Below are 13,784 nucleotides of genomic sequence, written 5' to 3'. Positions count from 1 at the left end.
GAAATATAAAACACTTTGCAAAACTGTTTGTAGTTTTAATTCCTTATAACTGAAAATTGTAGCTAAACTGCGTGAGAGAAATAGAATATGACCATGAAATAAAAAAGCAAGAATATTTTTCTATGGGTTTTTCTATGGCTTATTCACTCAACAAATATTTATGGAATGTCATCCACAAGAAGTCACATAAAAATGTAAATATATAAGATGAATTTGATACAAATAAAAAATATCAGTAATTTCTGAGGCCTATCCAGTCAAAATAGCGGATCAAAATTGGAGATTACAAAGAGTGTAAACTCTGTTTATCACTATGAGAAACTATTAAAAAGTAAAGCTTTGGGTAATATGAGTGAAGGAGCACTATGTACATAAAAGAATTTCATTGCTGAACAATCTGGCCTCAATACAATCTAGCAAACAGAAACGGAAAAGGTTTGTTTAAAGTCATAAACACATCAAAAAAAAAAAAAAAACAAGTAAGGTTGGAACAATTGGACATCTCTATGCAAAAGAAGCAAAAATCCTCAACACATACCTCATACAATATAAAAAATTACACGTGGCTCATAGATCTTCATGTACAATCTAAGACTACAAAAGCATCAGAAGGAAACAGGAGAAAATCTTCGTGTCCTTGGTCAGGTAAAGATTTCTTAGCTACGACAACACCATGATCCTAAAAGAAAAACAGGGTAAGTTGGACTTCATCAAAATGGAAAACTTTTCCTCAAAAGTCACCATTACTAAAATGAAAATGCAAGCCGCGAGGCAGGAGAAAGTGCAAAACAGATCTGATAAAGTTCTGATCTGTATATATCTGGAATATACAAAATCTCCAAAGCCAGTAATAAGACAAACAACCCAATGAAATAAGGGCAAAGATTTGAACACACTTCACCAAAGAAGACATATGAATGGGAAATAAGCACATACAAATGTGTTCAATATCAGCAGTCATTGGAGAAATGCAACTTAAAACCAGAATGAGGTAACACACACACACACACACACAACAAAACTTGGCAATAGCAAGGGCTTGGCATTGCTCATGGAAATGCAAAATGGCACAGGCACTCTGGTTTCTTCAGAAGTTAGACATGCATTTATCATATGACCCAACAATCCTACTGCTAGATATTTACCAAGAGGAATGAAAACTCACAGTCACATGGAGTTTATAGTAGCTTTATTTATGATTGCCACAAACTGGAAATAACCCACATGTCCTCCAGCTGGTGAATGGGTGAATGCATGCTATGGAATACTACTACGCAGTAGAAAGAAATGAACTACTGACATCTACAGCATGGATGCATCTCAGATGCATTGTGGTAAGTGAAAGAAGTCAATACTATATGAATATACGTATTTGATATCCTAAAAAGACAAACTTATTGAAATAGAAAACAGATCAGTAGCTGCCAGAGGTTGGTGGGCTCAACAAAGGAGATAAGGTAATTTGGGGGACGCTAAACTGTTGTGTATCTTGACTGTGGTGGTAGTTACGTGACTATAAGTTATATCGAAATTCAGAGAACTCTACGTTAAAAGGGTGAATTTTATTATATGTGAATTAGAACCAATAAACTTGATTACATTAAAAATTCATAAGAGCAAGTAACTTACATTTAAGGCACAATTACATATTATGCATTCTAGGTACCAAGGAAGAAATAGTACCCACCTAACCTAGACAACTCTATAAACTCAATGAAGTAAAAAATTACAAAGCTAATCAGTATTTCTTTCTTATTTCAGAACACAGCTCCTCCCATAATTCATAGTATTGTGTTCTTGATGAATAAAGAATCAGCATTTAGGCCTGACAAGGATGGAATAATTCAGGTAATAGTTTCAGACCCTCAGCATTAGATATGACTCTGAGTGATGCATACAAGTAAATATTACAGTACCTACATGAGATAAAACAAATGGGAAGCTTCATGTAAGTTGTGACTGCATCCATATAAGAGCCTGAAAACCCATCTGTGATTCCCTAATTGTTTGCAGGAGCCGTACAGAGCAAAATATCAGAAAACTTGTGAAAATCTAATTTTTTCTTATCCACCTCATTTGTTTTCCCTCTTCTTTCTTCTTGCTTCTTTCTCTTTTATCTAAAAACTCTTTATTATGCCTTGAAGGGTTTTTTGCTAGGTATGGGATTCTGGCCTGACAGTAGTTTTTTGTTTGTTTTTCCAGCACTTTACAGGTGTCGTTCTGTTGTCTTCCGGCCTCCATAGTTTCTGATGAAAAGTTTGTTGGAATTCAAATAATTGTTCATCTATAGAGTATGTGTCATTTTCCTTTGGTTACTTCCAAGATTTTCTCTTTCTTTTCAGAAAATTGACTTTAATGTGATTAGGCATGGTTTTCTTCATATTTACCCTGTTAGGTTGGGTAAACTTGAATTTTTAAATTTATGTCTATCACCAAATGTAGGAAGTTTTCATTCGTTATTTCTTGAAATGTTTTTTCTGCCTCATTCTCTCCTCTTGCTCTAGGATTTCATTTACACATACTGATACTGCCCCATAGGTTTTTGAGAATCTTTTTTTCCCCCAATTTTTTTCTCTCTCTTCTTCAGATCAGATTGTTTCTGTTGATCTGTCTTCAAGGTCACTAACTCCATACTCTATTCACCTCCATTCAGCTGTTAAGCCCATCCAATGAATTTTTAGTTCAGATATTGTATTTCTCATCTATAAAATTTCTGGTAGGTTTTAAAATACATTTTCTCTGTCTCTGCTAAGATTTCCTATCCTCTCGGGGCGCCTGGGTGGCGCAGTCGGTTAAGCGTCCGACTTCAGCCAGGTCACGATCTTGCGGTCCGTGAGTTCGAGCCCCGCATCAGGCTCTGGGCTGATGGCTCGGGGCCTGGAGCCTGTTTCCGACTCTGTCTCCCTCTCTCTCTCTGCCCCTCCCCCGTTCATGCTCTGTCTCTCTCTGTCCCAAAAAAAAATAAATAAACGTTGAAAAAAAAAAAAAAGATTTCCTATCCTCTCATTAATTGCAAGCATTTTTCCTTTATACCATTGAGCATAGTCATAATTGCTACTTTAAAGTCCTTCTTTAATAATTCTAACATCCAGGTCTTTTCTGAGTTGACCTCTGTTGATTGTCATTGCCCTTGAGAACAAGTCACATTTTTTCTGCTTCTTCATACGTCCAGTAATTTTGTGTTGTATTCTGGACATGTGACTATTCTATTGAGTATTGTTCACTATACTGACTCTGGATTCTATTACAAACCTTTAGCATGCTGTTAACTTGGTTGCACTTGAACTGAAAACTGCCCCCTGTGTAGGTCCAGCTCATTTCTTTTTGCCTTCAGCTGCCCAGAGTCTTTCCCATGCATACTTGGTTCAGGGTCAGCCAGAGTCCTGGGTAGGGTTTACATACGACTGGACCTCCCTTTCCCTGGCTTTCCACCTTGTGGGACTCAATGTCCACATTCCTCCCTAGCTCTATTTTCTGGATCTTCAGGCCAGAAAGATGCCTGTTTTTTATCAGAGCCTTAGTCAATCCAGTCTCAATGTGTTGGCATCCCACCTTCAGGCCAGAGCCATGCAAACAGGGAGCTCACCCCACACTGATCCCTTCATCAACGTTTCAGTTGCCTTGCTCACTAAGTCTGGCTTTGTTCACCCTCCAGAGCTTTCCAGTGGTTCTTATACTTTGTCTGGAGTCATCTGGGAAGGGCCAACTCTGCCCTCTCAGAGTGACGCATCTCTGATTCCTCACCATCCCTTCCTCCTCTTGCCCATTCCCATCTCCCCTGTTATCTTGCCCTCTCTTTCTTTTTGATTTTTCCATTTTTTGGTCTCAGTTGGAAGCTTTCTATCACTCTCTTTTCTGCCGTTTCCTTTCATTCTCCACACCTTCATTCCTATGCCCAACCACATGCAGCCCATTAATGCCACCAGCAAGGTAGAGTCACTGGATCCTAAACCTGCCTCTCAGCCCTCTTGGTGGTAGTTCTTCCAGGAGTGAGCCATCGCAGTGGTCCTTCCGATGGATGCCTCTGTGGCCATAACCAGTAAACACTTCTCCTTGGCAGTGTGAGGTGGTGGGCTCCCTGAAGGCCTTGCACAAACTTGTTGACAGCTCCCAGCTGACCGCAGACCTCGATGGCTCTTTCCCCTACAGCCACAGTGACTGGATCTGCTTCCGTAGGGTAAGGTGCAACTTACAGCCACTGTACCCGCTAGTGTCCTAGGACTTCTCCTCATGCAGATATTTTTACTCACACCTGAAGCAGGTGTCCCCACCCTGAGTGTCACGCCTGTCACAGCTGCCATTCACAGGCTGTTGGACAGCCACACTGTGGCAGGCTTGGGAGTGCCACTGAAGTCCAACCCTGGGTGGGGAGGGTGCTGCACCCCGGTGCATCTGTGGGCACTAACTGTATTATCGTCTCTTACCTCTACCGCCACGGTAGAAGCTGGAGCCCTTTACCACAAACTGTGAGGATGCCATTGTTTTCCTGCAAAATTCAGTCCGATCCCTAAACACCCACAGGACTCTAAGCACAGCACAGGTAGGTTCTCATGTATTTTGCTTTATTTTATTTTATTTTATTTTATTTTATTTTATTTTATTTTATTATTTTATTTTATTTCACAGGTAGGCAGGTGGGAACATAGAGGCTTAGCCAAACCCACCATTCTTAGCAGAGATTTTCAAACCCTTTTTGATTTGTAAATCCCTTTCACTTAGCAAAAGATTTCCAAAAAACCCACTTCCTCCCCATTGTGACCAAAAAAATCCCACCATGCCCAGAAGAGAAACAACACCACTATATTTGTTGGTGTGCCGCCGAGACCTGAGTGATTGCTACTGGGACACAGAAGTGGACTGTCCAGAAGGACCTCAACAGCCCAGACACCTGAGGCTGAGATGCCTTGGGGTTTCCAGGGTGTGTGGGTGAGGTCTGTGCATCGCTGTCCAAATGCCAGGCTCTCCTGCTGCCAAGTTTCCAGCTTCCCTCCTTTCTCCTGCCCCAAGTTTCACCCATCCTTGGGTGAGAGCATCTGGGACTCCGCTGCCTTCCTGCTGGGGCTGGTGTCAAGTGTGGGCACGGCCAGCCCACCCTGCTTTCAGCTTGACTGATAAACACGGGAGTGCGGGTCACACTCCAACGCTCCTCATGGAGGAGGCGGTTCTATGTATGCTTCTCCCACCCCGTGCAGGAGGTCACAGACCTAATCAGCCAGCACAAGGAGACAATGAAATGTGTGCTGGAAGACGCACTGCTGGTCGCCCTCCGCTTGGAGGGTGGCACTGTGCTGGCGCGGCTGAGGAGGGAGCAGCACGGTGCCGGCCAAGACTGCCGGTGAGTGTCATGCTGGGGCAGCGCATCCCAGGGGTGACGCCTATCTCTGCCACACGCAGCGTCTCCCAGCTGTTCAAACTTCCTTTTGGCAGGCACTCTTTGGACGGGAGCCTGTCTACACTTGTATCCTCTAAGGAAAAAGTAGCAGGTTCCTTGGAATGCTCAAGTGGAGGGCAAAACTCATCATAATGGGATTCAGAGATTCAGCAGTCAGAAGTCCTGACCGAATGCTTCTCTGACTCCGTCCTGGGGTGCCACTCGCTCACTTTTCCCTACCCCTACCACCTCGGAGGCACCTGCACTCGTGGCTCCTGGGCTCGTTCCTGTTCCTGCTGTGGCTGTGGACCTCCTTGGGGCATTCTGTTTGTGTCAGATGTGAGGGATGCAAAGAGGGCGGTTGTGACTCTTTAACTTGGGGTATGTTTAGCATAGTAACAAGTTTCAAAACTGAAAATTCTGGATCCATTTTTCTTTTTTTTTTTAAAGATTTCTTTTTTTTAATGTTTATTTATTTTTGAGAGACAGAGAGAGACAGAACACAAGTGGAGGAGGGGCAGGGAGCGAGGAGGACACAGATTCTGAAGCAGGCTCCAGGCTCTGAGCTGTCAGCACAGCTGTAGGTTGTCACCAACAGCACGTTCGCTGGGTGATTGCCTGTGGACAAATAGTGGTCGCGGGTTGCTCTCTGACACTCTCTCTTCCAGGGATGCCATCGAGGTTGCCTCCAGGCTGTACGATCAAGTAGACGAAGAGGTCCACAAGGTGGTCCTGGCCTCCAACAGGTGTCTGCAGGAGCTGGAGAGGCTACGGGAAGCGAGGGTGCTGCAGGAGGGACAAGGGCAGGTAAGTGCTTTCAGTCAGAGGAACCGAGAGAGAAAAACATTTTGAAACCCTGCACCTGAAATAACCGATGTTAACGTGCAGTGTGTTATAATCCGGACTTTTCTCCGTGTACATATGCATGTAAAAGCTTTTCGGAAGCCTGCACACAGTCTTGCTTAAATCCTTATGCTTTTATCAACCGCTCTTTCCATGTAAGTGAATGTGACACAGGAGCCCACGCACAGCCAGCGGTCAGTGTGAGGCAAGGCCAAGAATGGCTGGAGGCCCATGTGTCCCTTTGGGGCAGTTAGGGTTGGGGGCATGGCCACTGGCAGGGCATCCCCAGGCTGAACCCCCAGCAAGCCCAGTGGCATGTGGAGGCCTCCCGTGGCTCCGGCTCTCCTCTTATACACATCAGTGACTGCATTTTCACACTTCGTGATCGTTTGCTGTGGACAGGTTCCTAGGCTTGAGACGGCTGGGTCAGGGCCCACAGTGTGTGAGGTTTGTACACATTTGCCAAACGGTCCTGCAAACAGCCTGCCCAATTTAGATTCTCAGCAGCAGCCTGGAGCACCCCTTCCTCACTGAAGTGAAAAGAAGTGCCTCCTCCTTGTTTGCGTTTGGGTTTTTTATGCTAGAGGTGAACTCTTTCTTCATCTGTTTATTGTTATTTTAACTTATTCTCTAACAAATGGCTTTTCCCTGCACTGGCCAATTCCCGCAGGTCAGAAGTTTTACTACTAGGCATATTACTCACACTGAGCCTCCAATTATATGGCAGATGTGTCCCCCAGCTTGTCATTGTCCCTCAACTTTGCTTGTGATTGAAATGGCTTTTGCTACCTTAAGGTCACAGAATGACTAACATAGTCCATCATAAGACTTTCATGGTTTGAATTTTCCCAATTACATCTTCCATCCAACCAGAATATTTTTCATGAGGTTGGAGGTGGGATCCCGTCCCTGAGGGGCCTCCGCTCCATTGATCATTTCCCACTCTTCTGCCCAGGGGCTCTCATACTGCTTGTGTTTGTAAAAACCCAGATTGGACATTTTTCTATATGACTCTGTCCACAAAGAGTGTGTGCTGATCTCTGTTCTCTGCATGTGCATCAGTGTCACTAAATACGGTTATGTGGCCTTGGATCCAGCCCATCACCACGATGGTGAAAACCTCTTCTTGGGCCCCTAACAACCAGGTGTCCTTGGCATTGCTATCTAATGAGAACATGCATGAAAATAAAGTCTTAACCCCCAACGTATTCACTGTTCATGAGTGATCTTGCCACGGGATGCTGTGTGGTGCAGGCAGGCCCACCGTCAGCCCCTCCGGCTCCCACAGGCAGCCCCTCAGGGTCCTACTGCCTCCAGCCTGAAGAGGATTCTAGGGTATGGTTAGCATAGTAACAAGTTTCAAAACCGGAAGTTCTGGATTCATTTTTCTTTCTTTCTTTTTTTTAAAGAAGATTTTTTTTTTTTTGCATAGTAACAAGTTTAAAACTGGAAAGTTCTAGATCATTTTATCTTTCTTTCTCTTTTAAAAAAGATTTCTGTTTTTTGCATAGTAACAAGTTTAAAAACAGAACGTTCTGGATCCTTTTTTCTTTTTTTTTTAAAGATTTTTTTTTTGCATAGTAACAAGTTTAAAAACGGAAAGTTCTGGATCTTTTTTTCTTTCTTTTTTTTAAAAGAACATTTCCTTTTTCTTTTTTTAATGTTTATTTTTGAGAGAGAAAGAGAGACAGAGTATGAGCAGGGGAGGGGCAGAGAGAGAGGGAGGGAAACATAGAATCGGAAGCAGGCTCCAGGCTCTGAGCTGTCAGCACAGACCATGAGATCATGACCTGCGCCTGAGACGGCGCTTAACTGACTGAGCCACCCAGGCACCCCTGGATCTATTTTTCAGTGGATCTTAATTTCCATTTATAAACCATGAAAAAGTTACAAATATGAGCCATGGAGACGTGTGGTCAACCCTCTTCAACCAGAGCATGTCGATTCCCATCCACAGACTGAAGGGAGCGTGTGTGTAAAAGCAGGGGTCACAGATCTTGTGGCGTGGCCTCCGTTGCTATGCAGCTGCTTCTGATTTATTCAAGGTGCACCGCTTGTGTGCATCAGGATGGGGTGTGCGGGCTGTCGGAACCAGGTGAGCCAGTGCCTGAGTGGCATCTGCTGCTTCCGGTGTCCCCACGATCACAGAGCTGGACTCCTTCACATGATTAAAAATAAAGCCTTGTTTTTCCCACGTAGATCAAATTGTGGTTTGAAAAAGGAGAGAAATACCAGGCCTCGTGGAGCTGCTCTGTCTTGAGAACACGCAGCAGCAGTGGGGGTACTAGACCTTCCACAACAGGCTGATGGCATGCACACAACAGAGGACACACACGCAAAAGCAGAGTAAGCACCAGGCTCATGCTGGTAGTTTGCTCCTTGGACGACTGCAGTATTGTCAGAAATATTGCAGCTGGTAGAGAACAGCTCCCAAGGCACAGGGAAAGCGACCCTGGACTTGAGAAGGTGGCTGCGCACCGTGTCCAGCTGGGCTGAGCAGAGGGAGGGGGAGCTGGCCGGGGGGCCCACCTCTCTGACTTCTATGAGGCCGTGAGAAGCCCAGCGGAATCACCTCCAGGGAATCTGCATGTGCTGTGGACATTTAGTGAGCACCGTCCCCTGCAGGCCTGAGTGGGTCAAGCTCTGAGACAGCTGGCCAGCATGCCCCAGCACTGCACCCCAGGCTCTCAACCACCACGTGAGGAGTTTATTTACTGTACCAGGCAGAGAGGCAGAACGAACATGTGAACTTTTCTCCACTTACCGGCTCAGCTATAAAAGTCAGAGACCCCCAAACAGTCGCTGCAACACAGCCCATGGCTGAAAATTCACCAGCACCCCAGAATTGCCTGGCTGTTAGGGCTGCCGGGGCCAGAGCCCTCAGGAGCACAGCTCCTTGAGTGGGATCCAAGTGGTCAGGGAAGGCCAGGGCAGGGGTAGGAACTCTGTCCCTCCCACTGCCACGGCCTCTCACACCCGGCAGAAGTGTGGAATCGCTGATTTCATGGTCTGTCCAGCCCTGGCATCCCGGGGCCCTGGGACAACCCCACCTGCTGCTCTTGGGGACTGTGGAGGATTCAGACCCCTTTGAGCTCATGCACAAAATCATCTTGCCTACTCTTGGGCCGAGTCTGGCTAGCAGCTGCCTCTGTGGGCAGAGAGGTCTTCCTCTTGTTCTGACCATCTGGCTCTCCCCGGTGCTTGATATGGAGAACGTGGAGAGCAGAAGGAGCCTGACCTGGGTTCACTTGAGCTGCTCATCAGCTACATGAGTTTGGGTGGGGCCGACAGTGCTCCACTGCCCTGACCAGCACCCTCTTTGCTGTGTAGGTGGATGGGTGGATGCTGCAGTGTCTGGAACACCTGGGTCCCGAGCCGGTCACTGAGTATCCGAAGAGCTGTCACCAGGAGGCCACAGAGCTGACTGCGTGGAGTTTCCCCGGGGCGAGCACGGTGGAGGCAGGCCTGGGCAGCTGGCGGGCACTGCCACAATGGCACAGCTTGTGGCTGCAGAGCCAGCAGACTCGACTCTGCTTCCAAGGGGCCCTTTCTGGGACTCCCCCCGACCCTGGGGCCCCACCTCTGAGCCCGAGCCCCCTGCAGTACGAGCTTCCCCAGGGGGCTGAGAGGAGGCACTGTGAGCCTTCTTGGATCCCCCACACTGATCCAGAGGGCCACACTGGGGAGCGTGCCCAGCTGCTGCCCGGCCTCCCTGAACAAGCCGCTCTCTGCAGGCAGGAGGGTGAGCACCCGGCCCCAGACAACGGCCCTGCCTGCTCCTCCGAGCCCATCCAGACACCCACAACCCACCCCAAGAAATATCCCCTGAAGAAAATTATGAGGAAAACACAAAGCTTTGAGATTCCACAGCTTGACGGTGGCCTCCGGGACTCCCCCTGGCCAGGCCACACTGGGGTTTTCATCAGGGGCCTGGAGGTGACCAGCACTGTGGCCTCAGAGAAGCAGCCCCCACCGAGGCCACATGCCGAGAGCCCCCTGGGTACTCGGACCCGGAGTCTGTCCTCTCCCTCCAGGATCCACCCATCCGAGGAGGACAGGAGGAGGCAAGCAGGAAGGTGAGGTGAACGTCCTCCAGCCTTTGGGCCTCGCGGTCAGTGGGGTACCAGAGAGCTGAAGCCACTAAATGCACTTTCACAAAATAGTAAATCCACAAACATCTCTCCAGGCCCATCTTGTCCTGTCCAGGCAGCACACTTGTGTTCGATTTTAGGCAAGATGTTTTTTACCTCCTGTGTTCAGAACGGTCATTGAAAACTGCTTCCTATTTTGTAGCCCACCCGCTCTCATCATTTGAGGCCAATTATAGAAAATCACAATAAGCAAATCACACCTACAATATGAAGAAATTACCTTAAGAATTACTTTAAAAAAAAAAAAAGCCTTTCAGCGTTGAGGTGAGAAGTATGTGTGTGCTTTTATCCATTGCCCGAATGGAGATGTCTGTATTAACTTGTTAAATGTTTAAGAAGATATTTGTAAAAACATACTTGTTATTCACGGTAGGATTAAAAAGTGGGCAAGAACTGTGCCCCATGCTAAGGGCGGGTAGTGACTCTCACCTGGCACCACGGCCTGCCCCTTGGGTTCTCAGTCCATTTTTATAGTGAGCAGGGTGGGCCACAGGTGGGCTGTCCTAGCCTTCCTTGCTCATTTGGTTGGTGGACGTGTTTCCTCCTCACACAGAGAACACCTCTGACCTGAGACGATCACCAAACACTCTCCTAAAACACACCTCTATGTTTCAGACTCCAGGCGGTTACAGTGCACCTAGTTCAGGGAGGAACCTTAGGTGGAACAGGAAGGTTTCATTTGGGAGCACATGAGGTGGGTTTCCCTGGGGGTTGGAATCCCTGGGAAGGCTCCAGGAAGAACCACTCTCCACCTCCCCTGAGCTCATCTGAAAGCTTTCAGAGGCACAGAATGCCCTCCACTCGCTGAGAGCCCCCCTGGTCACCTGCAGTGGACGTCCTCGGTCTGGAGGGGACAGGTTTGGGAAGCCATCCTGCCTTTGCCCCTGGGGACAGGTACCCTCTTCCACCTGACATGATCCACGGACCCACCAACCCAAGGTTCGGTAGCAGATTCCACGGCACACCAGAGACGGAGCACTTCCTCCTCGGGCAGGAGAGAACATTTAACCCTATCTCCCATGAAAACCCTGGCCCTTCTGCCAGTTGTCCAGATACAGTTCCTGTCACTTGGTCCATTTCCCCACATCTTTCTAACCATTATTTCCTAGAGAGTCAATTTCCAATTAACTTGTTCCAAACCCCCAGACCGTCCTAGTTTTGTTTCTGAGTATTTAAGGGTGCTTATACTGGGCAAATGTTGACAGGTGGTGTGCTGTGGGTACCGGGGCCTTGGGTTGGCTGGGGGCACCTCCAGGCCACATGTCCCAGCAGTACCACGAGGTCTGCGTGCTCCCAAGCAGCCAGCACGTGCTGCCCCCTGAGAAACAATAGGTATTTGTAAATCTGTTATGTGAGTGTGATAAGGAACAAGCACGCCAGCTGCAAATGGGGTGCATTCGGCAGCATTTCTGACCACAGGTGTCCTTCCTATCATTGGTTGCTTTTCATTGTTTTCCATTTAAAAAAAACAACAAGTAAATACAAGTAATGGCGAAAAAAGACCTACCAGCCCCCATTAGTATTATCGAGATTGAGTAATGTAGGGAGGTTGCTGGCAGAATGCTGTCAAACAGGGGTAAGACTTTTGTGCCTCATTACTAGCAGGGTGGGGCTCCCAGTTCACCAGCTCTTCTCGGTGCCTCCAGAAGTGCTGTGTGCAGCAGAGACATGGCCCCTGCTTGGACCACACCAGCAGGAGCCCAGGGAACCCTCTGCATGGCAGGGAAGAGACAGCCTCCCCACTGCTGCCCTCCTTTGCTCCGTCCTGGGCCCACCCGCTCCGCATCTTCTACTCCAGCAGCTTCTCCTCGGCCTCTGGGTCAGACGTCTCTACAGCATAAAGCTGAGTTTTCAGAAATCCCTTCTGGTAGGTTAGCAGTCCGTGTGCATCAGAAACCCTCTTCTCATGAATCCTCACCACAGCCTTCTATGCAGTGTTCAGATCTCCCTACTCCCAGAGCTCTCCATGCGGAGGGTGCCAGAATCAAGCCATCTGTGAATGAGAAACCTCACAACTCTGGGTTGGAGTTAGGGGGCCTGGGAATCTCTCCTTTTCACTTTCCGAAAGGATCTTTTGTCCCAAAAGGCCGTGATCAATAATACAGAAATGTTTCGTGCAACCAGTTTGTTTCTAATCACGTCCCTGCCCGTTTTTCTCATCTCATTCGTCACGTCAAAGGAGCAGCTCCAGGGAACAGAGCACACTTGACAGCATTCGTTGCTGAACAGAAAACTTAATCACAAAGGTTCTCCTGCCCGCGAATAGTCATGTTCATTCCTCTGGGTTTGCAGAGCATTCTGTTGCTGTGTGAGGCAGCAACAGCGCGGACGAAGGTTCTCTCGAGGCCTGCAGTAAAGCTGTGACCCGTGCACAGCTGAGTGGCCACCTGCTTCTCTGTCTTCCAGCAGCCGACTGCAGCACATAATGGCCGAGATGGTTTCCACAGAGAGGGAGTATGTCAGGTCCTTAGGATATGTCATCGACAACTATTTTCCAGAAATGGAAAGGACAGACCTGCCTCAGGACCTTCGAGGGAAGCGCAGCATGATCTTTGGGAATCTGGAGAAGCTCTATGACTTCCACCGCCAGCATTTCCTCGCAGAGCTGGAGCGCTGCCAGCCCTGCCCCTTGGCAGCGGGCCGCGGGTTCCTGAGACACGTGAGTCCCTCCCTCCTGGGCGCTGACACCAGTGTGGTAGACCGAGGTGCCATCAGCCCAGGTCGCCCTTGGAGAGGCTGGGTCTGGTGACGCCCACGTTTCGGATCGTTTGGATCTGTCTGCAGACCAGACATAGGAAATGTGTCACTAATAGTATGTAAGACCTGCCAATAAACAGATGACCAAAATAGACAAGACGCTTGTGGGTCTGATCATACTGGATATTTTGCTCCGTGTCCCCTGAAGGCACCCTTGGCTCCCCCAAACCGTATGACACTGGGGGCTTCACCTGCATCATCACCCCTAATTCTGTCGAAAGCCCCACTTGTCACTTAAGGTAATTGGCCAACAGCACCTCCCCCAGCTTGCTTCCTGTACTTAGGAGCCCACCTGGTCCCCCTGCAGGTGGAGCCCGGGCCAGCCCAGGGAGCTCTGAGCCAGTCCAGTCGGACTTTTGACAGAGGTTCATGGAGTGTGCACGTTAACTCGAGAAAGGCTGCTCTCTCCTTGATAAGTGTCTTCTCAGCAATGAATATGGGATGTCTCCCTATCTGCGTCTTTAATAAAATTCTGAATTCACTCTGAAAAGAAAATGCTTTCACCAAATTACCAAGTAGTGTTCTAGGTACTGGGGACCTAGTGGCATCTGTGTTGTGGGCAGATGAGACACTGACCTCAGCGTTATTATGTAAATTACCACAACAGAAATGTCCAAGGATGAAAGAAATCCCATGTGGCATCTTGTTTTAAAATTTAAGCT

The 13,784-nt window shown here is 47.8% G+C and overlaps 1 protein-coding gene across 1 annotated transcript in view; it reads left to right on the top strand.

Moving 5' to 3' along the window:
* The window catches only part of PLEKHG4B (pleckstrin homology and RhoGEF domain containing G4B), an 81,270-nt gene that overhangs the window by 56,350 nt on the left and 11,136 nt on the right, over window positions 1-13,784 (top strand). Inside the window, exons 7-13 of the mRNA XM_043602168.1 lie at window positions 1,762-1,848; window positions 4,061-4,177; window positions 4,442-4,540; window positions 5,193-5,335; window positions 6,040-6,178; window positions 9,545-10,290; window positions 12,772-13,024. Coding sequence (XP_043458103.1) covers window positions 1,762-1,848; window positions 4,061-4,177; window positions 4,442-4,540; window positions 5,193-5,335; window positions 6,040-6,178; window positions 9,545-10,290; window positions 12,772-13,024 — 1,584 coding nt within the window. The remainder of the gene's footprint in view (window positions 1-1,761; window positions 1,849-4,060; window positions 4,178-4,441; window positions 4,541-5,192; window positions 5,336-6,039; window positions 6,179-9,544; window positions 10,291-12,771; window positions 13,025-13,784) is intronic.

The sequence above is a fragment of the Prionailurus bengalensis genome, chromosome A1, assembly GCF_016509475.1.
Source record: "Prionailurus bengalensis isolate Pbe53 chromosome A1, Fcat_Pben_1.1_paternal_pri, whole genome shotgun sequence".
Classification (NCBI taxonomy): Eukaryota; Metazoa; Chordata; class Mammalia; order Carnivora; family Felidae; genus Prionailurus; species Prionailurus bengalensis.
Note: the sequence above shows the minus strand (reverse complement) of the source record. Positions and strands in the feature narration are given on the sequence as shown.